General features: G+C 37.6%; 1 protein-coding gene across 5 annotated transcripts in view; it reads left to right on the top strand.

Annotated features, from left to right (window-relative positions):
• The window catches only part of LOC132789964 (lachesin), a 176,141-nt gene that overhangs the window by 35,828 nt on the left and 115,870 nt on the right, over positions 1-24,443 (top strand). For 4 of the 5 annotated variants that reach the window (XM_060798329.1, XM_060798328.1, XM_060798332.1 and 1 more), the window contains 10 exons: positions 11,957-12,559; positions 15,674-15,780; positions 17,115-17,319; positions 17,395-17,556; positions 17,671-17,799; positions 20,293-20,383; positions 20,522-20,605; positions 20,849-20,958; positions 22,974-23,036; positions 24,033-24,344. In XM_060798329.1, the coding sequence (XP_060654312.1) occupies positions 12,445-12,559; positions 15,674-15,780; positions 17,115-17,319; positions 17,395-17,556; positions 17,671-17,799; positions 20,293-20,383; positions 20,522-20,605; positions 20,849-20,958; positions 22,974-23,036; positions 24,033-24,344 (1,378 nt within the window). In that variant the 5' untranslated portion in view covers positions 11,957-12,444. Of the gene's footprint in view, positions 1-5,296; positions 5,529-11,956; positions 12,560-15,673; positions 15,781-17,114; positions 17,320-17,394; positions 17,557-17,670; positions 17,800-20,292; positions 20,384-20,521; positions 20,606-20,848; positions 20,959-22,973; positions 23,037-24,032; positions 24,345-24,443 lie in introns of those variants that run through there. The other variant, XM_060798330.1, reaches the window with a different exon arrangement.

The following is a 24,443-nucleotide window of genomic DNA, read 5'->3' as shown; positions in this document are numbered from 1 at the left end:
TGAAGATGCGAGTGCGAGTATATTCGAAACTCGAGTGAGTGTACTCACTCTCGCACTCTGGTTGACTATTTCCATTTTTCAGTTTCAGCTTCAGTTTTTTTCTGGCCAGTTTAGTTATCCTCGCAATGTCACCATGAAAATGCCCGGAATAGCTGCGGCAGCGTCTGCCTCCAAATGGAGACGTCTCCACCAACATCAACAGCTTCCTCACCTCTCCCCTGCACTCACCATCCTGCTCCTCGTTAGTCTGACGTGGCACAAAAACCTTTTTTGGTATTCAAATGTTATTTTTGGCGCAACATTTGTGGCATTTTTCTACTGCCCCGGCAAATACAAGGAAAACGTGTGAAAAGCGGAAGTGTTTTCCCTCTTTTCTCTCCCCTTGTTGACACTGAAATGCTTGGGAAACGCTTTGAGCGACCGCAGCTACGAAAACGCCTTCAAACTTTTCGCTAAATTGTTTGGTTTTTATTGTTGAATTGAAGCCGGAAGAGGAAAAGGATTCGGATTCGTGTTTGGGGTCGTCAAAGGGTTAAAAACATACCGGAAAATATAAAGCTTGATGTGCCCTTCGGCTTCTGAGCCACTTGAGGGTTATCCTCCTCAAAGGATGCCACTGATTTTTCGGTAAGTAGAACAAGTCAAATGAGAATAGGTTCTGCTGTGTCTCCTGGCTTCTCTCTGACTCTGCTTTAAGCATGCAAAGGTGATTGCATCTCTATTGAATGCATCGACACATTGTAAACGTAGGTGTGTGTATTCGAGTGTGTGTGTGTGTGCGGGTGTATTGGAGTGTGTGTGCTGGTGCTGCCATCAGCAAGATTCGAGAGGCAAGCAAATATTCGGGGACTGAACGAGTTTCGGGCCTAAACTCAACTGTAGCCTGAAGAGAGACCCAAACAATAATTTCGATTAGTGAATCTGAGAGGCAGAAGGCAGAAATTTGTGCAGCAGCCGCAGGTGCAATTAAATGTTAATCGATTGTGTTTCAACTTCAACATGGGCAACGACACGCCCACAGAATTCTATGTGTGTGGGAGTTGGCATAGTCAACTGCAGCTGAGGATGCAGAAGACCTTTTCAAGTTGCCCACTTTTATGAGCTGTTTGTTCCCTTAGCTTTTGGGGTTGAGTTTGGGTTTCTCTCTGCAGTCTATCGACAATTTCTGCAGCTCTCAAAAGGAACAGGGAGAGAAGGTACTTGTGCTTGTGTGTCAAATGCGTAATTAATTGTAAATAATTGCGCAACTGTCACTTGCAATTTATTAATTCGCAAAGTCAAAGTGAATGACCCCCAGAGAGGAATTTGCGTAGAAAGAACTTAAATCTTCATCCACTTTAATATGCTAAACTATTGCAACTGTCTGAAATGAATACACAAATCAAGCATACGCAGTGTTGTCGCCAGTTATAATTGCCAGTTAGGATCAGGCCCAACTTGTTTACCGATATTTGCATGTCAAACGCGTGGTAATTTTATATTACTGCGACACTTTTTGTCCCTTCCCTGCTTTTCCCTTTTCTCTCTCCTCTTCACTCGCCCACGGGTCGAACGCATTATTTATGACTTGTACGTTTTCCGTGTTATTTTATAAACATTTTTCAAAATATGCGACAAGTCAGACTCAGACATAGAGAGGGGGGAAGAGGATAGAGAGGTGGAGGCTGCAACTGCTTGCCGACATCATAAAAAAGGAATTCTACGCGCCGGCGCTTTTATGTTTTATTTATGAGCTGAAGCAACACAGCGAAGACCCACACACACAAAAAAGTTAACATAGGGCCACAATGCGTGTCGCGTTTTAATGTGAGGAGACTCATTCGAAGGAGAAAAGAAAAGTCCTGTCTGGAGAGCAGGTTGCTCCACAAGACGTTAACTTTTATAGAGGTAATTACTGGGGAGGACAAGCGAGAATGTGTTGGAAATATATATCTGAAATCGATTTTCTTGATATGCAGATTAAGCATTATCTGCACTCATAAATATACAGCAAAGGCAAAGGGTCAAAGGTTACGAGTTGACTTTCATTCATCCGAGTCGAGTTGAGTTGAGTGCAGTTACCCAGTGGCCCACGAGTCGTTTTGGTTGTGCTCTCCAGAGGCGGATGCATGATGAGAAGGAGAAGCCACAAATCGCCGTTTAAATATTAATACATCAATCCACTTAATATGCGAGTTTACAGCAGCGAATGATGCAATAAATATAAAAAAGGGAAAACAGCAGACAGACAGATAAGCAGCAGCAGCGGAACATCTAAAGATGATGAGCATATGTTGGAGTTATAAATCCAGCCAAGTTTGAGTTAAGTTCAGCACAGTTCAGTTTATTATCTGTACTTTTTCACATATCATCAACGAGTACACAACAAATGTCCATTAAAGTGAAGTCAAGTTGTAGTCATATTTTTGCCTTTTTCAATCTGCAATCTGGCCACAAAGCAAACAAGATTCTCATGTTGTAAGACAAAACAAATTTTGTTATAAGCGCGCACTTCCTGCCAGACTTCTGGCTCCTTGCTTCTTGCTCTTTGCTCCTTGCTAGAGCACAAAGGAAGTACGCTGTTTGTTTGTTTATTTCTTCAACTTGCAATACAAACAGAAACTTGTTATTCCAAAAAAGCCGCCAGAGCCAAAATAATAACAGAGACAGATACAAAATATCAGAGTACAATTTGCATTACATTTCCCAAGATAACTTTCAGAGAGAGGGAGGGATGAGGAGCGGAGGCTGCGTGGGTAGGAAATTTAGCTGTCCAGCGAATTTGTGGCTCTCTTGTAAGTTGCCAGTCAAAGATTGTGCAAAACAGTTGTGTGCGCTTGTGCGTTATGATTGCGCAAGCAGAAAAAGAAATACACAGAAATATGCTTCAGATATTATCCCAAAACTTCTAGGACTCTTCCCCCTTTCCCCCTCGACATGGCCGCAAAACTAAACTGCAACTGACATAATTACGTATGCAGAATATTTAAGTGCAATATGTATTTGCAACTTGCCACGACGAAGCGTCTGCTGAAAGGCCAAAGAGGGAAGAGGAGGTGAAGAAGTTCAACAAACTAAAGCTGCAAGTTGGTTTATGGTTTTTCTGCCACAACAGCAAATTGGCAGTGCATAAAAAATGCATTAAAAATTTGTTAATGAAAAAAATATCATAATATTTTATGCTCTTAAAACGTTTTTTCTTAATTTCTGTCTGCAAGTTTAAATGGTTTTTTGTTATGATAATTTAATTTAATATTGAGCTCAATGTTGTTGTGCATATGTACTTGATAAAATATCCTAGAAAATCGATCATAGTACAGAACATATTAAATGAAGTTTGTAAAGTTTCTTGCTGCGTATTTAGCAATTTAATAACTACTAAATATTTTGCTTCTGCTTGTTTTAATAATGCATTTAAGATATTAGCAAATTGTTACAGAAAAATTATGCATACAATTTTACAAAGAATTAAGTTAGTGTATGATTAAAAATTAAACGTCTTAATTATTTATTAAACAGGCAGAAAATTACATCAGCTGCTACTGTGTCTCAACTATTATTAATTTTGGATAAGGAAATTTTGAAAATTAATTCTAAAGTTTACATAATAATTATTTATTTTTAAATGAGAATTTTGAAATAATTAAATTACTAAAATACGGTTGTAATTATTTAAAAATTTTAATCCTGTAGTGACTTTTACTAAATTATGTTCAGAGGAAGCAATGAAATATTTTAATGTGGCTTAACTGTAATTATCAATTTAACTGCTTAATATCTTACTATTTTTATTGGTTCATGCAAATTATTATCTATTTGTTAATGTATCCGACCCACAATAATAAATAAATAATTTTCTGAACAACAATAAAATTTAAAGTAATTGGAAGTGGTGGCAACTGTTTGGCATAATATATTGTGGCTGAACTGGAGTGTAAATGGGGAATTTAGTTTTTATACCAATATATAAACAATATTTAATATGTATTCTGAACAAAATTTATAACAATATTTTAAATATAACAATATATAAAAAATATTTTAAATATAACAATATATAAAAAATATTTTAAATATAACAATATATAAATAATATTTTATATGATTATTTTAAACAAAATATTACCTAATTTATGGTGAATGCTTCCGCAACACAATTTAATAAATTTCGCATGCAGAAACATTTTTAATAACTGTTTATACGAAGAACAACAAAATTTAAAATATGTTTAAATAAAATGATGTAGTGAATTGATGTATATAATTGTTCAATGTGAATTTTTCAATTTAATTACATGTTTGACTTATTTAACAAACTTTTGCCTGAAGGCCTTAGTCATTCAGGCTCATCTCATTGCAATAAGGGATTGTATTTGAAATTTGAATAAAAATATATAAATAATAATTTTATTTTCGTTATTTGAATAAAATAATAGAAAAAACAATGCATAATAATTAAAAAAAAAAACAACTACTTATAGTTTAAATAATAATAAACTGCAAAGTAATTAAAGTAATTTTAAATGCTGGAAACTTTGTTGTAATTTACAATGGCGTAATAAATCGCGTCTCTTCACTTAGTGTCGCTGTTTAACTTAATCAACATAATATGTATTCAATTTGCTGTGCTCGTAATTAATTGAATTATAAGCTAATGCATGAATTCACTTTGTGCCACAACTGTTGCGCCTCGTCGTTCTCTCCTTCGTCGCCCACTACGACGGACTGCTGCTGTAGTATTCACAAATCCAATTCAAGTTCAAGGGGGTGACTCGTCGACACTCGTCGTCGTTGTTGTAGGCCTAATGCCGCCGCAGCAGTCAGAGAGACTCAGCCCCAGAGTTGGCCAACAAAAAGAGCCAACAACAACGCAGTCGGCGCCGCTCTTTGTATTAATTTGTGCACACATTCTTGGCCAATGAGATTTATGCGCTGCGTACAACATTTTTTTCCGCTTTCTTGTTGTCGTTGTTGTTGTTGTTGTTGGGGCACCCACAATGCGAGCGATGTTCGAAAAAGGCGCGAAGTCACAGTCACAAAATAAATGTTTTGTTTTTGTTTTTCTTTCGTTGATTTGCTTTACATTTTTTGTGTTGACTTTTTTGCTTTTGCCTTTTCGCCTGCCAACGCACGTGTTTCGTTCGAAAGCTACAACGCAAGCGCAGCGAACAACGTTCGAAACTTAACGAAAGAACCACGAAGTCGCAGACGAAGCCGAAGTAACGTTCGGCTGCTCGTGCTTCGGCTGAGGACACACGCGAAGGCTGCCAATGAAGCGAAGCGTTTTGGTCGTCAGTTCGACTCGAAACTGCGCCGGAAGTGGACGCCAAACGTCGCCGTGTGTATTTTGGCAAACAACGAGCAGAAAGAAATAAATAAAGTTCCGTTCGTTGTGCTCCGTGCTGTGTCTGTTAGTGCAGTGCAAATTTAGAAATGCATTTGAATTTAAATAATTAATTTAATTGTTTTTCGAGAAATTAAAAAAAAAGTGCAAACAATAGTGTGACCAATGTTGCCAAGTGCTGCCGGAAGTAGCTGACCAACAAAATGTAAATACCGTTTTGTAACTGTTACCTCTGATATTGCCCCTCAAAATGCAATTTGCATGCTAGCAAATTCACAAGAAAAGAAAAGAGTATAACAAAATTGCATTGCTGCTGCTGCTGCTGCTGTTTCACTCGCTCCACGGACACATAAATTTCACGGCAATCAGCCGAACACGCTGCAAGTCATCCCAAGTTCATTTGTTGCGCTGCGGCTGCTCCTTGGATCCCTGGGAAAGTAGACTCCACTTTGTTTCATCCAGCTTTTGCGCTGCCTTGAAATATTGCTTCCATTATTTATGTTAAGTTTATGCAACATTCTGCACGTTGCTCCGGTTGCTTCGGTTTGCTGCTTCGCTTGTGCCCCTTTGCGTGCTGCTGCTGCTGCACTTGTTTTTAATATCCTTCAGCTTGTAAAGGAATTACAGCTGCTGCTGCTTCAGCTCCTGTTTGCTACGGTAACTCTTCGTCAGTCGCTACACTGATCCAAATTACGCGGCAATGGTTTTTCTATCATTCGCCTCGTTATTGCTGCCGTCTTCTACACTCCTCTTGTTTGGTTCATTGCACTCGAAGTCAAAGTTATTGATAGCTTAAGCTCTCCGCATAAATAAAAGTCCATGAACCTTGTTTGCTGCTCTTGGCTTTTTCTGCTATTTATTGAAATGCAATCTTTAAGCGGATAAATGGGAAAATTCAATGCTGCTGAAAGTTGACTTTAACTTTTCAATACGAGTACCGTTTAAATTAAACGTGTAATTTATTTATTCAACACTCAAAAATTGTCTTTTGCTGCTTACTTATTGAAATTAAATCATAAAGAAAATAAATTTAAAAATTTAAAATGAAAAATGCACATTTAAAGTTTACTTAATGAATGCAGTTCGAGTATGGTTAAAAATAAATGTGTTAATCATAAATTTAACACTCAGAAATGCAGTCTTTAAGCATTTAAGTACGGAAATTCAATGATGTTTAGAAATTGACTCTTTATTTAAGGTTTATTCGTTTAAAATTACACTTGGCAATTATTAATTTTACACTAAAAAATTTAAATTTTGAGCTACTTATTGAAATATAATCTGAAGCTTAAATTTTGACTTTCAGTCTGAAGTTCGAATATTATTCAAATATAACATGTTAGACTCTTATTTTCACTCAGAAATTGGATTTTTCTGCTACTCATTGAAAGCATGAAAGTTAATTTTAGGTCTTAAGTTCGATCATAGTTAAAATTAAACATGTTATTTATTTACTTCACACTCAAAAATTTAAATTTTCTGGTACTCATTGAAAGACAATCTTAAGCTTGAAAGTTGACTTGAAGTCTTAAGTTCATGTATCGTTATTTGTGTTTTAAATTAAACGTGTTAATTATTCATTTAATACTCGGAAACTACCACAAGCTCTCACTCTCCCTCTCTCGTTGACTTTCCCTCTGCCTTTGCTTTGTTCAAATGGACCACAAGTCTCTTTCTCTGTGTGTGTTTTTTGTCTTTGCTAAGCTCATTACGGAACTGCCTATAAGCAAGGTTCTATTCTGGTATAGTACTTGTGGCAACAGCCAAAGGGCGCGCCTACTGTGTATTGTTTTTGCATGTCCTCCATTTCGAAACAAAAGATAATAACAGCCCCAAAAAAAAATGAACTAATTAGCGCTTCAAGGCGAACACAACAAAATAAGCACAAGAAGAAAAAATACTTGTAAAAACATATAAAAAACTGCTTTTGTTTTGGTTTATTTTTTTGTGGGTCTTGGCAATTATAATGTTGAATGGGTTTTTTGTTGTGAGTGGGAAGAGGTAGGAATTCGAAAGATGCTAGTGATGCATATAAATGAACCTTTTAATATTCATTAAGATTGTCAAATATATTCTCCATGTCCGTCTCCGTTTCTTGTGTTTTGTTTTGTTTTGTTTGCTCGACAATTTCGTAGCTCTCGTCGTTTTGGCAACTTAATGCGTTTTCGTGTTTGTGGCTGCAGCTGCTTTTCCGTTTTCCTCTCAACGTTGCTCGGTTGCTCGGTTGCTTGGATGCCGTTGCTCGGCTGCTGCTGCTTGCTTTCAAGAGGAAACTGCCAACTGCCTTTGCACCATTATCCATTCTCTCTGACATCCTGTCAAGCAATTCCATTTGCGATGTGGCGGCTGTCAGTTTGGCGCATTGCTGCTCAGCTGGTTGTCTCACTGCCACTCAAGATGCAAGTCGGTGGATGACAGCCCTTGGATGCCATTTCTTTGCCACCTCCGAGCATAATTTACATTGTCGTGAAGGGAATTGAAAATTCCTTTGCCATCTAGGGAAAGAGAGAGTGAGAACTACTCTCACACAAGTTGTGTGTGTGTGTGTGTGTGTGGATAGAAAAGTTAGCCTTGCCTGTTGAGTTGTGATTTTTAGCCTTGTTCATTTGTTTTCAGACTGATTGCATCATAATTACCCCCGCCCTCTGCTCTTCCTAAGTGCTTTTTAACGAGCTGCTGCTATAGCTACAGCTGCTGCCTCTTCACCCGTTTGTCCACTTTTGGGGGCAAATTTGCGTTGGCCAACACACATGACCGAAAACAAATGCTGTAATTTCCAGTCATGTGCGTTTGCTCTGATTTTGTCGCTATAATCTGCTACATGAACCCATAATTTGTAATTTCAACCTAATTACTTTGACTGCCAGTTCTACGTATATGGACTGACCCAGCAGGGAGAAGCGAGGCGGGAGGCGTGACGAAGGCAAAAACATTGTCGTCAGCCATAAAATGTCAGCAGCAAGCAACAAAACGCCCATTTCGACAGCAGCCACAGCCTTCACTTACAACTTACACACACACGCACGCACATGTTAACATTCTACCACGCCCACATAGTCAGTCAGTCTGTCAGTCAGTGTGGGGGTCAGTCACACATGTTGTTGTTCGACGACTCGTATTTGCGGCTGCCACATATTCCTGGCATTTGCGGTGCGACATATGTAAATTTCTGACAGCTGTTTGGAGGTCATTGAAATTGATTTTTAGTTTGTATCACCAAATAAAGGATACGCAAATAGTAGCCAGAAATAGTCGCAGTAGTAGTGCCTATAAGAAATAGATTAAGAGTTGACCCATTAACAATAATGGATGAAGGATTGACAGTTCTCTGAATTATGATAGCATACTTTTCATGGCATGACGTGCGAGCGACTTTTTGTGAGGGAATTTTGCGATATAAATAGATTGCCATTTAATACGAAACGATGAACACACAAGTGAAGAAATAAGATAGAAAGATAAGAAATTAAATTTTACTATAAGAGCTAAGAATATGAAGACTGTGTTTTACCAGGAACCGTAAATAATCATTAATAATATTATTGATATTGTATAGCATACTTTTCAGGGCGTATTTTTGGGTAATCTTATGAGTTGTTATTTTATTCAGAGTAGGGATGTCGGACAAAAGAAGTTTTGGATGTTGAAAACTTTAAATTATCTATTACAAATGCACTTTTATTAATAATGAGCTCTTTAAAAATAGAAAATTGTTAAATTACTTTTGGCTATAACAATGAACAGAGCAATATTATTATTTTATTTTGTTTGTTTTAATAAATTACTCTCTTGAAATTTACTTAAAAAAGATCGAAGTGAATTACATGTTTATTTTTTGAATACATGGTTTAAGTTCATGGTTCATTTTAATGTTTCCTTTCTTTTTAATAGAATTTGGCGCAATAAGAATAAGAAAAAAAATGCAATTTAAAATCCTTGATTAGAGGAGAAAGCGCAATACAAATAAATATCATTATATTCCATGTATTAATTATTCCTATCACTGAACTATACAGATAAATTATAAATAGATGGCTGAGAATATATTTATTATTCTATCAGTAAAAATGAAAATATTTATTATAAGCTTTGTAAAATAGATTCTTCAAAAACAATGTTGCAAAGTAATCAAAGTGTTTCTCTCTCATGGTCATATGCATATTGATATGCATGGAATTTGCGGTGTTAATCGAATGAATTTAAATTAAAAATGCCATTGCCTAGTTTGCCGGCACACGCTGAGCTCTTAGTGGAATTGCATTTTTTTTTTCCTTTTGCCGTCTGTACGGGCAATTAAACAATTTGCGACACATTTTATTGCCTCGTACAAATGATTCGGAGTTTTTCTGGCGAAATAAAAATGCTGCATACATATTTAAAATATCTTGTAATTTTTTTCAATTTAAATAGTTTAACGCGTTGGTTTTTGGGCTGATTGCCCGCAGAGTAGAGCAGCGAGAGACTCTATACATTGTTCATTATATTTAACAGCTGCAGCTGCGATGTATGATTTTTTATCGTTCATCAAAAATGAGTAATGAAAAAGTATCACAAAAATGCGGCGCAAATAAAAAAATCAGATGAACTCGAACGCGAACTCGAGACAGGCGTATGATGGGCCAGCGGCTTGTTTACATTTTATTTGACTGAGTAAATATTCTATATATGTATATATATGGGACTGGCCAGTTTTAAATACAGCAAATAATAATAAAAATAAGAATGTAAATAAACGATGATTCGTTTTATTATTAAATGCATGTGTATAAATATTTAAGCCAAGCGACGCGAGCGACAAAAACGCGGCAGTTAAATCAAAAATTAATGTCTTGATGCTGCGGCAACTGCAGTAACGGTACTTTAACGGGTACTCCAAATGGGGGTGGTGAATGTGACAGAGGGTGGAGGGTGATGTCAGAGTGGGCACAGGAAGCTGATATGTCATGTGCATTCATAAATCATTTCACAAAATTGAACCGGCCAAGTCGCAGGACACCACAAAACCCAATCGCATCACTTGGTTAAAGTGTATTTAAATGCAGTCACCTAAAGACAGCAGGCGGGCAGACAATGTTGACAACTTGGAGTATTATGATGTTGGTTAAGATACTCTTATTTTATCCTTATACAGATTTATTGTAATAATTATAGGGTTTATCAACAATATGATCAATTTATATTGGTCAAAAAATAATTATTATTATTTTTTTTTTTCGAATTGATCAATTATTATTTTTTCTGAGCTGAATTAAAATTTATAATTACTGTATTTTGTTGTTTTTTTTTTTGTTTAAAAATGAGTAAATAAATATATATTATATTTACGTATACATATGATATAAGCTATATTCTTAAGCATTTGATTTAGCTTAAGTTAGTTGGATAAGTCTGGTTACTTGTTTATTTTCAGTATATTTCAAGCTCAATTACCAAATATTAATCTAAGCCTTTAGTTACATGTTAATTTACTCACTTTCATCTAGGATTCAATTCCATATCAAATCTAGTCATTCGTCTCTTTGTAATACACCACAATGCGTAATAATTTAATTTATAATTTTGTTCAGTTCCACGTAATTTGTGTCTTCCTTACTTTTACGCCAACGATATCTAGTTTTTAATCTCACAGTGTTACAATTTTACATTTAACTCAATTTGACACTCTTAATTGCCAGTTATTTTGTATATTCAGCTATAGCTAAACATTCCATTAAAAACATTGATTTTACATTTTCTGCTAAATCAACTTAACTTTTACATATTTTCTTTGACCGCCATTAGTCATCTGAATGCACTTGATATTTCATTGGACTGACATCAGCCACAGGCAAACTTAACTGTTTGCTAAATATCGACAACTAGTCAGATTTAGCTCTCCATAAATCACTTTTGAAATGAACATACAAAACGCTTGACATAGTCGCCATGCTCTGTTGGGGAGTTGAAGTAGACAATAGTGAAAGATGGAATCGAAATGAAACGAAATGTAACAATTCATGCGCAATGAAAATGTGGCCATGTTATGACAACGACAACAACAGCAACATCAACAGCAAAAGCAACAGAAACAGCAGCAGCAACTACAACTGCAATAACTGTAATAAAAGCAAAAGCAACAAGAATAACAAGAACGATGCGTAGAGCGGTCATAAAATAGCAACATCAATGCAGCGCGTTCATTTGTATACACAACTGACCGGAATACAGTGCTATTAATAATAAATGTAGCAATGGCAACACATACACTGACATCACACACACACAGTGACATACAGAGCAGCAGTCAAATGAACTTTGCAAACCGAAAATCCCAACAAACAACAACGAAACAACAACGCAGAGGAGTCATTGCCCATAAACGAAGCCTCGTAGGAGCTGCAATGCGTATATGACATTGTTGTTGTTGTTGTAGTCAGTCATACACACACACACTCACATAGCATATACAACATTGTAAAGCCCACACAACAACAAATGAACATGCGAGTGCCATAATAATAATAAATGCCATAATCCCTTGAATTGGCGCGCCTCTGCGCTCTCTCATTCTCATATCTCTGCTCTCTCTTTCCCCAACTCCCACGCGTTGCCGTATACAATTTTTATTTTCAATTTTCATTGTTTCATCTGCAGCAACAAAAACAACAACAACAACAGCGTCGAGAGCAACAAGAACGACCACAACAATCACAACAACGAGCAACGACGACAACGACAACAATGCAAAGCGGCGCGTCAAGTGAATTAAGCGATTTTTAAAGCTTTACGCTAAATGAAATTTGAATTGCCATTTTCTGGAAATTGGAAAAGTGGAAAGTGTTCACTTGTGTGTGCAAATTAAATTACGCAAAACAAATAAATGTAAATCATTCCTTTCCACCCGCACACTCACTCGCAAACAAAACAAACAACATCAACATGTATGAGAAATCAAAGTAAATCTGCGATATCCAAATGCAAATATCTATGAAATGAATGCAGAACGCTGTGAAAACTAAATAACCAAACAACATTTCGTGTAATTCAACAACTGTGTGTGCGTGTGCGTGGGTGTGCAAGTGTGTGTGTATTTTACTAATTCTGATTAAACACACAAATCTGTGAATAACACACAACACAAAATGTTTATCATTACGGTAATTAAACTCTTGCTAATTGCGCTCAACATATTTCCAAGCCGTTTCACAAATCGGCGAATTATGTTTCTCATCTACATGACGAATCTAGTGACACATGGTAAGTACTAAATTGTAATTGTCATATTTTAGCATTTTAGTGTTAAAGTGGTCGAATTTAAATTGCAGTAAATTTTAGAAAATATTCATAGCATACTTATTTGGGCTGTCGGAATTGTATTATATTTGCTTATTGATCTTTTTGCTGACAATTATTGAATATAATAGAAACATACTACGAAAATAAATAAATATATTATATTTTCTCCATAATAAATAAAAACAATAAATAATTTTGCACATTTAATTTTATTTTTTAAATATTGGGAAATAAAATGTTTCATACATGAAACCAATTTGTGAAGGTTAAGTTAAATATGTTCGTTCGTGTGGTTGAATATTATATTTTTAGCTTCATTGTAGAACAAGTTACTATTTATACTAACAGCAGGTTATAGAAATGTCAAGTGAAAGTATTTGTCTTTGACAAGATATATTATAATAATAGTTCAGTGGGTGTTTTAATATGCAAAAAAAAATTGTGCTGCAGTCCGGTCTTAGCTCTATGCACTAAATAATTTTGTGCATTTAATTATTATTTTTTAAATATTGGGAAATAAAATGTTTCATACATGAAACCAACTTTTGAATGATATATCCTTCGGTATATTTTAGTATATTAATTTTGTATATTTTAAGAATAATACCGCATTGTTTTGCTTTTATTGAAAATGAGCAGCCCATATCTTACAATCGAGAACATTCGAAAGTAACTTCTCACTTGCTTTCAATATTGAGTAGGGTATCTTTTATTTATACATTTTTTATATTAAAAATTAATTATATTATATTTGGTTATTGATCTATGTATATACTGTCAATTTATATTCTCATAGCAGTGCACTATGTTGAATTTGACCCGTTTTTGTGGCCAAAATTACAATTTTTGAAATTAACAAGATTATTGAATGCAGGTTTCTTGTATAATGAAGGTTATTACTATAGAAAGGTATTTTAAAAAAGTGGGCGTGTCAACGCCCACAGAAATCGAAAAAAAGCGAATATCTAAAGTAATTTTTAAGTTAGCGACCCCAATTTTGGAACTCAGGATGAATGTCCTATTTCAAATGCGTCCTGCAAATTTGGTCCAGATCGGATAAAAAATATGGAAGTTATTCAAGAAAAAAAAAAATCGCAAAGGCTTGACCAAGGGCTTGTTTATCATTTTGCGAAAAGTGACGGTTTTTTCAGGGTTTAACGCAAGTAATCTTAATAGGACAGCAAGATCAACAAGTTATGACAGTGTATATGGCATTTTGTTTCTCGCAAAAGCTTCTTGCTTACGCCACACTTCTAGCAGTTCTGCAATTCTGATCAAAATGTTGCTCCCTAATAATTCAAATTACGCAAAAAACCGCAAAAAACGCATAATGAGCTTACATATTATGAATTCAGAATTGACAGATCTACAACATGTATATGGACACTCACTGAACAAATTTGAACATTTTAGTTAAAACCTTTTGGAAAGTTCAACTTTCTTTCGAAAAGTGACAAGGGGAGAACACTTGCTAAATATACAAATTGTTAGAAAAATACGAACAAAACACGCAACATATTAGTATCAACACATAGTAATAACTTGAAGAAGCAATATTCCTTTTGAATTTTATTATTTAATGATTTTTTGTGGAAGATATGCCAATTTGAAATTGCACCACAAATTTAACATTTAACAGTGCACGTGGTGTCCGCTTACAACAGCTAACTTTAACAGCTGTTATTTTAACATTAAACTGTTAAGTTAACATTTTAGGTATACAATATCGCGATTTGATCATTTCTTAACATGGCAACATTAAAAAAACGGAATTTTGAATACTTGCGAAAAATGAGTTTTGGCCACGAAAACGGGTCAAATTCAACATAGTGCAGTGGTCACTCATCAAAAATATTAAACATAATTCTATTTGCACCTGCTATTATCACACTTTTTGAACCTTATTTATAAAGCGCAAGTTTCTCGACTCTTTGTTAGCGAAGTTCCCCTTTTATTTGCACCATCTCGCGAATTTAGATTAGAGATTAACATTGCATAAATTTGCAAGTCAATCTACTAGAATTTTAAAGCAAAGTAGCCGCATTTTCGGAACCCTCCCACGAAGCTACTTCACGCGCAACTGCTTTAAAATTTAGCGAGCACACCCTTAATGCTTGACTCCTTTTCGGAGTGAACAAAGGATTTGCAGACTGTTGCGAGGTGTTTGGTGTCGAAACTGCTGGGAGCCGTGTCATAATTTAATTAGTAAAATGAGACCTCAAATTGCCGGGCGACGGCAGCAGCAACGGCGACGGCGACGACAACGATGCCGGCTTGCATTCAATTTCAATGCCAGCTACGTTGTATCCGCATCCGTGTCCGTGTCGATGTTGATGTCTGTATCTGAGTGTGTTGCTGCAGGTCGCAATGTGGCAGGTGAGGCAGTTGTGTGTATGTGTGTGCGTTGCTGGTATGCGGGAAGCCAGCTGCGTGTTGCAGATAACAAGCTGCAGAAAGGTGCATCCACTTGCCTCCGCCTGCTTTTGCTGTTGCTGCTGATGGTGTTCTGCTTTTGTGCAACATTTCCGCAGCAAAAGCAGCACACGGAATGAAAGCGTAGCAAAAAACAAAAGTACCATTCCCAGCAGCAGCAACAACCAAGGACGTCCGCGACGTGCCTTGCAACAGGCTGCGGTTGGCGCTCAAAACTCCATCTCCAACTGCCGGCTAGATAAAAAAATTGCTTTGTTAAATTATTTCATAATGACACTAACAGCAGCCCGTTGATTATATTTGGCCTGCGGGTCATGGACATCCGGCAACAGCAGCCAGCAACAGCAGCAACTGCAGTTGCAACTGCACCTTATTTAAATATGCTGAGCCACTTTCTCCAGCTGCTTTGCGCTTCCGACATAAATAGATTTATTTTTATAATTAGTAAAACATTAAATTTTAGCTGCCCAAAAAAGTATGCAATCTGTCCAATCAATTTAAATTTTAATTAAATGAAAATTTCAATTTTAATTATAGAGTATATTAGACTGCGACTTTGGTCATCTATTCTCTATTTTTTTGTTGCGCCTGCTTGGCTGCTCATTAACTAACCGACTTGTTTATGCCACTCTTCATTCGCAGTTATGATGGATGAGCCACGCTTTGCACAGCCCATACCGAATGTCACCGTTGCCGTCGGCCGTGATGCGAATCTGCCCTGTGTGGTCGAGCATTTGGGTGGCTATAAGGTAAGTCAAATGCAGCGGAGAGCGAGGGAGCCGTGTCATAAATCGTGCGTACTGTGTGTGAACATTGCCGTCATTGAATGGAAGTTTCAAGCTGGCGACTCTGTCTAAAATCAATTTTGTGAATTGCTCGCAAATACGCACCAAGAGCGAGAGATAGACTCAAACACAGACTACGTCAGCTTGCGTGTTGAATTGACAGCCAGAGATAAAGGCAGACGTGATGTTGTGCCACTGACAAGTTGTGGCCTATAGGCGCCAAGTGAGAAGGAAATCGAAAAAGGGAATGGAAAATGATTAAAGTTCTCTACGAGAAGTGAAGCAATAACTCAAGCTTTAAAGCAGCCAAAGTCTTAATGCCTAGAAAATCACTTATCATTTATCTCCTTGGACACTGCGCGTTCATAACAAATCACAAATATTTACTCGCCATATCAAACTTCATATAAAACTGTGCACAGAGTCCTTTCTCGTGTGTGTCCTTGTCACAAAGACCGAGTGAACGCTTGGTGCGCTTATTGGACTTCCATCAGGCGCAGAGAGAAAGCTTTTGTTGGTTGGGAAGCTGAAAACGAGAAACTCATTGCTGTCACTGGGCAGTAAAGTAAATTTGAAAAGTTTGCTGCACAAAATCCAGTGGCAGACTCTAGACTCAGTCCTTGTCCTTATGTCACACGCAACGCAAACCAAAAGAATGAAAAGTATATTAAACAAGTGAGAAAGCTACAGTCGAGTGTGCTCGACTGTGAAATACCCGCTACCCATTTTCAGCAAAAGCAAAATAGTTTGGTATTATTCTAAAAGGAAGGAATTCTAAAATATACTGAAGATTATGTTTGGTATATCGATGATGCTATAATGCTCTAAATATATTTTAAATTATACCTTAGAGTAAAGAACCATATAGTACAAAATATAACAGAGAGTATAATATATATCATCCAGTAAAGAATATACTAAAGTGTACAAAATATACCAAAGTGTACAAAGTAAACCATATATACCATAGATCACAAAATATACCATTTAGCGCAAAATGTACCATAATATACCACATTACCAAGCAAAGTAACTAAGAGTCGACAGCGATTTTCACTCATATAAATCTCTTTATTAAAAAACTACTGCAATATGTACTTTATGGGGCTGTAGATGATTCCTTCTGCATGTTAGATATACATACATATATGCGGAAATCGCAGAGTTATAATACCCTTCTACGTTTTGGGTAGCAGGTATAAAAAGCGGAAACAGCTGTCAACTTGGCTTGATGCTGGCTACATTTCTTCATTTATTACAAATGTCTGAGTTATATATTATGTGTGTTTTCGTTTTAGGTGGCCTGGATACACATTGATCGACAGATGATACTCACCATACACAGACACGTTATATCAAGGATACCACGGTACAGTATTACGTACACGGACAACACGTGGCTGCTGCACGTGAATCAGGCGCATCAGGATGATCGCGGCTATTACATGTGCCAAGTGAACACCAATCCCATGATTAGCCAGGTGGGCTATCTGCAGGTTGTAGGTGAGTAGTCAGTCAACCTTCTCTCTCCATCCTGTTTTCTATGTTAATCTATGCTTTCCCCAATGCCCATGGCAGTGCCACCCAACATACTGGACATTGAGAGCACACCATCTTCGGTGGCGGTGCGTGAAAACCAAAACATCAACATGACATGTCGCGCCGATGGTTTTCCCACACCCAAAATCATTTGGCGACGCGAGGATGGCGAGGAAATTGCCGTTGAAAAGAAGAAGAAAGGTATGCGCCAAAAGTTTTTTGCTGCTGCCCTCGGTCGGTCTCATTGAAAATTCTCTATGCTCGGCACGTTTATTTCCATGGTGCGGACAACACTTCCTTCCGGCAAACATTCAGTGCTTGTGTACGATGGCGATGTGCTGCCGCTGACCAAAGTGAGCCGCAATGAGATGGGCGCCTATCTGTGCATTGCCACCAATGGAGTGCCGCCCTCGGTGTCCAAGCGGATCATATTGGATGTGGAGTGTAAGTAGTAGTAGTGGTGGAGAGCTAAAGCAAAAGCCAAAAGCCAAATAGTGGACTTAAAGTGCCAGACGGGGAGGACATCAACTCGAGACTGGGAAGCAAATGTAAAACTATATCTACATGGTATTGACGCTAGTCGAAGGATACGTATGAGCGAGCAAGCGAGCCTGGGCACATTATTATTGCCATGGCTGTAACACGCGCGTGCACTTAACGAGCACGACGACAACGACGACGACTAGCAGACGTTAAGGAGATGGGGGATAGCTGTATCTATGCGGCAATTCATCCATCTATATGTGTGTGGAGCAGAGCGTACCTGCTGCTCATCAATTTAACTGCAAGGCGCGCTCGTCCCCCCGTGACAAACGCAGATCCTGGCTTGGTGGTTCTTGCTAATGCAGCTGATATACTGCTCTTCCTTTATATAGTATGTATGTACATATATGTGTACGCGACTGTTGCACGCCGTTTGCCCAAGTAAACGCTTGTTAATCCTAACGAGTTTCTGCTGCCACCCCCCTAAATGCCTCCCTCTCTACCTCCCTCTCTCCATTCCATTCGCCGCGTCGCGTTTGCTGCGCATTGACAATAATTCACGTCACGTACCTGCAATAAAGTCACTTGCCGGCATTGCACGTATGATTTTGACGGCGTTTCGCTGCTATCTCGCTCTATCACATGCATACGGCTATCTCTCACTCTTTTTTTTCCTATTTTATTATGAACGGTTTTGTGCGTCGAAGGTAGAATTGCCACCAGAGAGAGAGAGAGAGAGAGAGAGAGAGAGAGGGAGAGGTAAGCTAGGCATTGTTGGCAGCGGCGCTTCAATTCTCCTCTTCTCGTTCGCTGTTTCAATTTTCGTTTGTGTGTGTGTGTTTCACAAAACTGGGACAAACTATTGAAAAATTCGAAAATCTGTTAGAGAAAGCAGAATGTGCCAACAGCAAGCGTTGTGTCAGTGTTCGAGCACAAACCACAACTAAATTGATAGAAATTCAACTTACTATATACAACATAAATTCACTTTTTTTGGTGCCTTTGCCAAAGCCAAAGCTTAAAATTAATAATATTTTGAGGAATTTCAATAAAATCTAAGCTTATAAATTTTGTTGGAAGATGCCGCAAAACCAATAACGAAATGCAAAAGACAAGGAAGAATGTGCTTAATGAGAGGCTGGACTGTCGAATATCCTGTGTTAGGATAAAATTAAAAATAATCTATAAAAAGAGTTACATATATATATTTGAATTTGAGAGTTTTTATTTGGTAAATATTATTGAGTGAAAATATTATTTGAATTTTGCAAACTGAGTTTGCTCGATTGCCAAATATTCTATGATGATAAATCAATAAAAGTAATCTGTGAGAACATAAAATGATTACAAATAAAATATTTGTTACATATTTGATTTCGTAAGTTAACGTTAGGAATATGCATATTATTGTATAGCAATAACAGATGTATAGATATTATTATTTCAAATAAGAATTATAAATAATTGAATCCTCATATAAATTGCGAGTGCTGGATGACAACAAAATACTGATGACTAATACTAAAATACTTCAATGTATTAAATAATCATTTTTTTTGCAGTATTCATTGAATACTGAATGTTTAAATATCATATATTTTTGCATGTTCAACTATGCCACTTTTGCTTGATGACTATTACTAAAATACTCGAAAGCATTAATTAAAAGTAGTTTAAAGTATTTATTGAATACTAAACGTATACCATAAATATTTTTCCATTTTCTTGCAATTAGTTTACAAAGTCATCTATGAAAATGTCAGCCTCTTGCACACACTTTTATCATGCAACAAATTATGAAATTCTTCATGAAACTATTGAATAGAAAGTAAAGTATTTCTAATTGCACTATTGACTATTGAAAGATTTTATTTAAATGTTTAATTAAACACTTTGCAAAGAATCGACCGATTTTATTGCTCAAACAGTGCTTCGCCAAACTTTAATATTAGAGGAGAACATTCAACTCAATACGCATCGAGCGTGTATTGGCAGAAAAACTCTGTATGCTGTAGCTGTGATGTAATAATCCCAAAAACCCACAGCACGTACTTTCTCTGCTAAACTTTACAATTCTTTTCTCGTTTTTTTTTTTTGTGTGGTGTTTTCTTTTTTTTTTTTTTGAGGAACTCGAGACGGCAAACGTGTGTTGTGTCTCGGTGTTTCATGACAGCCATGTCTCGCATAAGTTTTTCAGCTTTGTCATTGCACTTTCATTTTAAGCTTGGCAGACAGACAGAAAGACAGACACACATTGAACATACGTAATGCTGCAGCTTATGCGTGCTTTGGCCAAACGCTTAAAATGCAATGCCACCTTGTCACATACACACTCACACACACACACACGGAGACATAGACGGGGTGACTCTTATATATACAGTATTTTCTCTGAGGTATCATTTACTTTACTGACATTTGCCACCACCTTCTCTCGCTCCTCTTCTTTTACAGTCTCGCCCATGATTTGGGTGCCGAATCAACTTGTTGGCGCGCCAGCTGGCACAGATGTAACCATCGATTGCCACACGGAGGCGCATCCCAAGTGAGTTGTTTGCCACTTTTTTTTCCGTTTTTGTTTTGATGTTCGCATTTTCTTTTTGCATTTGATTTGAAGCTGCTTTGCACTTTGCTGGGCGCTGCCATTAAACTGATGAAATGTTTGCGTCAACTTTCTTTGCAGAGCCATCATCTATTGGGTGTACAATTCAGTCATGGTATTGCCGAGCAAAAAGTATAAGACCGACTACACGGAGAACTCATATCGGTAAAGCGCCGTTGTTAAATATTTATTATGCATTTGCACTTGCACCTGACAGTAGACGAGTGTGTTCCCAAAAGTCAAACCTCCCGCATTTCACCAAATTGCAAATGAAGTTGGCCTGACAAGATTTTAAAGATCAAGAGTCAAGGGCAACTTGGAGAAAACGCTGGCCGGAACACACACTCTGTCACTTTACTACCACTTGTATCTGTATCTCTTGTATATATTTGTATCTATTTCGTGTAGTGCACACATGAAACTGACGATAAGAAACCTGCAATATGGCGACTTTGGCAACTATCGATGCATCTCAAAGAACTCGCTGGGGGAAACGGAAGGCTCCATACGTGTTTATGGTAAGTGCAGCGTTTGTATTGGTAGCTTAAGTGCACTAGTTGCAGCAAACACACACACACACATACATGTACACACACACACACACACACACACATTCACCTGCTGTTGCAATGCAATATCGAGCGCCTTTTGTGCCACAATTTTGCCAAAAGCTTTTACCTATGTGCCGCTCCAGCGCGCCCACAAGCAGTCCAACCGAATCGAGTCGAGTAGAGTTGAAGCAATGTTGCCACGTCTGGCTATGAGACCCCTTCACTCCCCTCCCCACTCTCTTCGATATGTGTGCTCTTCTGTGCACTGTGCTCTCGAGCGTAAAACTAAACGAGCGACCACCAACGAAGCTGAACTCTACGTCTGGCTCTCGGTGATTCCAACGCTCTATGTCTGGGTTTTCAAATTCGCAAAACACTGACAGGACACGTGGATACATTCAGTATATGTATATACCAAAAAAAAATTCAGCTGCATTTCGGAATTGTTTGACTTTGTGTATCGCTTGCAGCAAACAAGCAATTCGTTGTTCAACTGTGCCTATGCTTCACTTTGCCCTCTCTCGCTTGATTTTTATGTGATTCCTATTTATTTTTTATGCATTCAGTTTGCTTCGAGAACGCATTTGCCTTTTGCTCTTTTTTTTGCCGATTAAATAGGAAAGTTTTCCTTTACCGTTTACGGCAGAAGGTCGCTGCTGTTTTGATTGCGAGCGACCTCAGAAGGTCGAGCTCGAAAGTGTTTTCCATGTGAGTTGCCATCTCCCTCCTTTTTTTGTTTTTGCAATTAAACAGTTTGCTGACTTTGTGTGTTAAGAACCACAGAAGCCAATGCAATTTAGTAATTTAATTTTTGTCGAAAATGGACTCGATATTTTTATTTTACAGAGAATTGAAGAGAACTTTAAATTGATTGCTTAACTATGAATGAAAATATACTTCTCTATGTTAAAGAAATTTGCATTTGAAGTAAATACTTTGAAAACGTTTTACAAATGGCTTAATACAGATCGAATTTATAGAATACATTTGAATTTGCGATACAATAATGGAACTTGGTTTTATTTTGATTAAAAATTGATTTTACAAGAGTATTAGTTTTTGCAGTTCATCTGTGGAAAACATTTTTAACTTGATAAAAAAAGACTTCGAAGCTAAACAAATTAAATTGCGTATTACAGTCTTAAATATAATTTCTAACTATTTAACAATGGCAGAAATCTAATGGAAGCTTGGAAGTAAAGCAAGAAACAATATGGTATATTTTTTACTTTGTGGTATATTTGTAATGTATTAGTATTAATTTGGTATATATAAAGGATAATATCGCACTGTATTGCTTTTATTGAGCATGGGTAGCGCACTTCTCAAGTTGAGCATATTCAATTTTCAGTTTCTTACTTTTTCTTTTATTAATAAAAGAAATAAAAAATTTATCATATTGTTAAGCAAAGAAGTTTCGACCTGATGGCTACCGCCGGCTTTTGTCATAAAAGTATTTTTAACCTCGCAAAGTTAATTTAAAACAGCAATTAAAGCGCGTTTAATAAATAATTACAGAAATGTTTGCACACTTTTTTGTTGGGCCGTTGAACGACGTCTCAATTATTTATTCTGTCATTCACCTCAATTTGATATTTAATTTAATACTCAAATTGCACAAGGTTATGAGGTAGAACGATTTGTTGACCCACTTTTTGCCATACAAAAATAATGTGGCTAATCAAGAAAAAAAAGCAGAGCGAAGCTTAAGTTGCCTGCAACTTGACCGCTGTGGCAGCAACAACTCAGGATGAGGAGCGAGGAGGGAAGAGGGAGAGCGACCTTTTCAATTCGAAACCACTTGACATAGAAACCACACAGCGCAGCTTGCGTTGGCATACATTTCCCACACACACACACAAAAACACACAGAGAGTGAAATTAAAAACTCATTTTGTTGATTTTGCGATAATTAATTATGCGCTGGTTATTCGATTTCATTTTCATTTTGTGTGTGTTTTATTTTCGCTTTTCTGTTGCAGAAATACCTTTGCCATCAACACCATCGAAGCAAGTAACGCACACCACCGTCGAGTCCAGGGAGAGTAAGTATAGTATCAGACAAGCTGATGGCACTGATATGTGTGTTAAAGGTGTAGAAAGATGAGATGGAGGATAAGGAGGAAGGGAGAGGGAGAGGAAACGCTGCTCGTTTTTGTGCTTAACACATGCCGAGGAGCGTTGCATAAACTGTGAAAGTCACACCGGCAAACCGACACTTACTCACACACACATACACGGAGAGAGAAGGATACACAGAGGATACGGCGAGCCACAAACAAAACTGCGAAAGTAGCAGCTAAGCCAGACAGAGCCACAAGCACCAACACACACACACATAGACACACAGACACAGATAGAGATGTGCGGTGGGGGAGTGAGACACGCCCACAAAGAGATAAAGTAAAGCAAAGCACTTTTGACTATTTCAACGTGGGGCTTTCGAAACTCAAGTCGAGCAGAAAAGTACACACACACACACACACACACACATACAAGTGTGTGTGCGAGTGTGTGTGTGCCTGGCTTGAAGTCCAGGCCAAAGCAATATGCTGCGGATTATGCTGCAAGGGGATTTTCGGGGGCATTAGGTTGGAAACACATTTGAAACACTGCCGAGAGCAGCAACAACAAGGACAACAAGGGAAACAACAACAACTTTAGTGAAAGAAAGAACCAAACATATTTTATTTAAAGTGAGTGGCGCGGCGAGTACAGCTTTAGCTTCAGCTACAGCTACAGCTTCACCTCCCGCTCCCGCTCTCACTCTCTCTTAGCTGCAATGGAACGTAATCCTCGCCGAGGCAACAAAAGGATGTGTGCTTCGTACTCTATATGTATGAGTGTGTCATTTCCTCTTTTTCTCAGTCGTTGTGCGGTAAATTTTTGTATCGCTGCCAAGTGGCTGGCACAAGATTTCCACACAATTTAACTTGCGAAGAGAGCAGGTTGAGCCATTTATTGAGTTATTAGCTGCATTACAAACAAGTTAACAATGCACTAACTCACTTCTTTCACTCTCTCTTTCTCTCTTTGTTTAGGCAACATTATACCAGCGTTACGCAACGATACAACGAAATCGCTGCAAACGGATGTGTATGCAATGAAAAACGATTTGTATACTGGCAGTGGTTCATCATTGGCAGCCTCCGGCTCCTCATCGGCTGCCTCATCGAGCTCATCATCGTCGTCGATGCAAACGTCGTTGCTGCCCGGCGGCGCCGCCGGCAACAGTTTGTCAGCGTTAAGCGGTGGCGCCACCGCTGGCGGTCCGGGCAGCAAAGGTTCCCTAGCGATAGGCAAAAGCATGTTCTACACCGAGAGACCACCGAATGAATATGCAAGTGCAGCGGGTAAGTGATCAAAGCAGAGTTCTATATATCTACATACATGCAACATTAGCTAATCCAATAACAATTCTTTATCCTTTGTGTGCTGCATTTGGGTTTGCA

The sequence above is a fragment of the Drosophila nasuta genome, chromosome 3, assembly GCF_023558535.2.
Source record: "Drosophila nasuta strain 15112-1781.00 chromosome 3, ASM2355853v1, whole genome shotgun sequence".
NCBI classification, from domain to species: Eukaryota; Metazoa; Arthropoda; class Insecta; order Diptera; family Drosophilidae; genus Drosophila; species Drosophila nasuta.
Note: the sequence above shows the minus strand (reverse complement) of the source record. Positions and strands in the feature narration are given on the sequence as shown.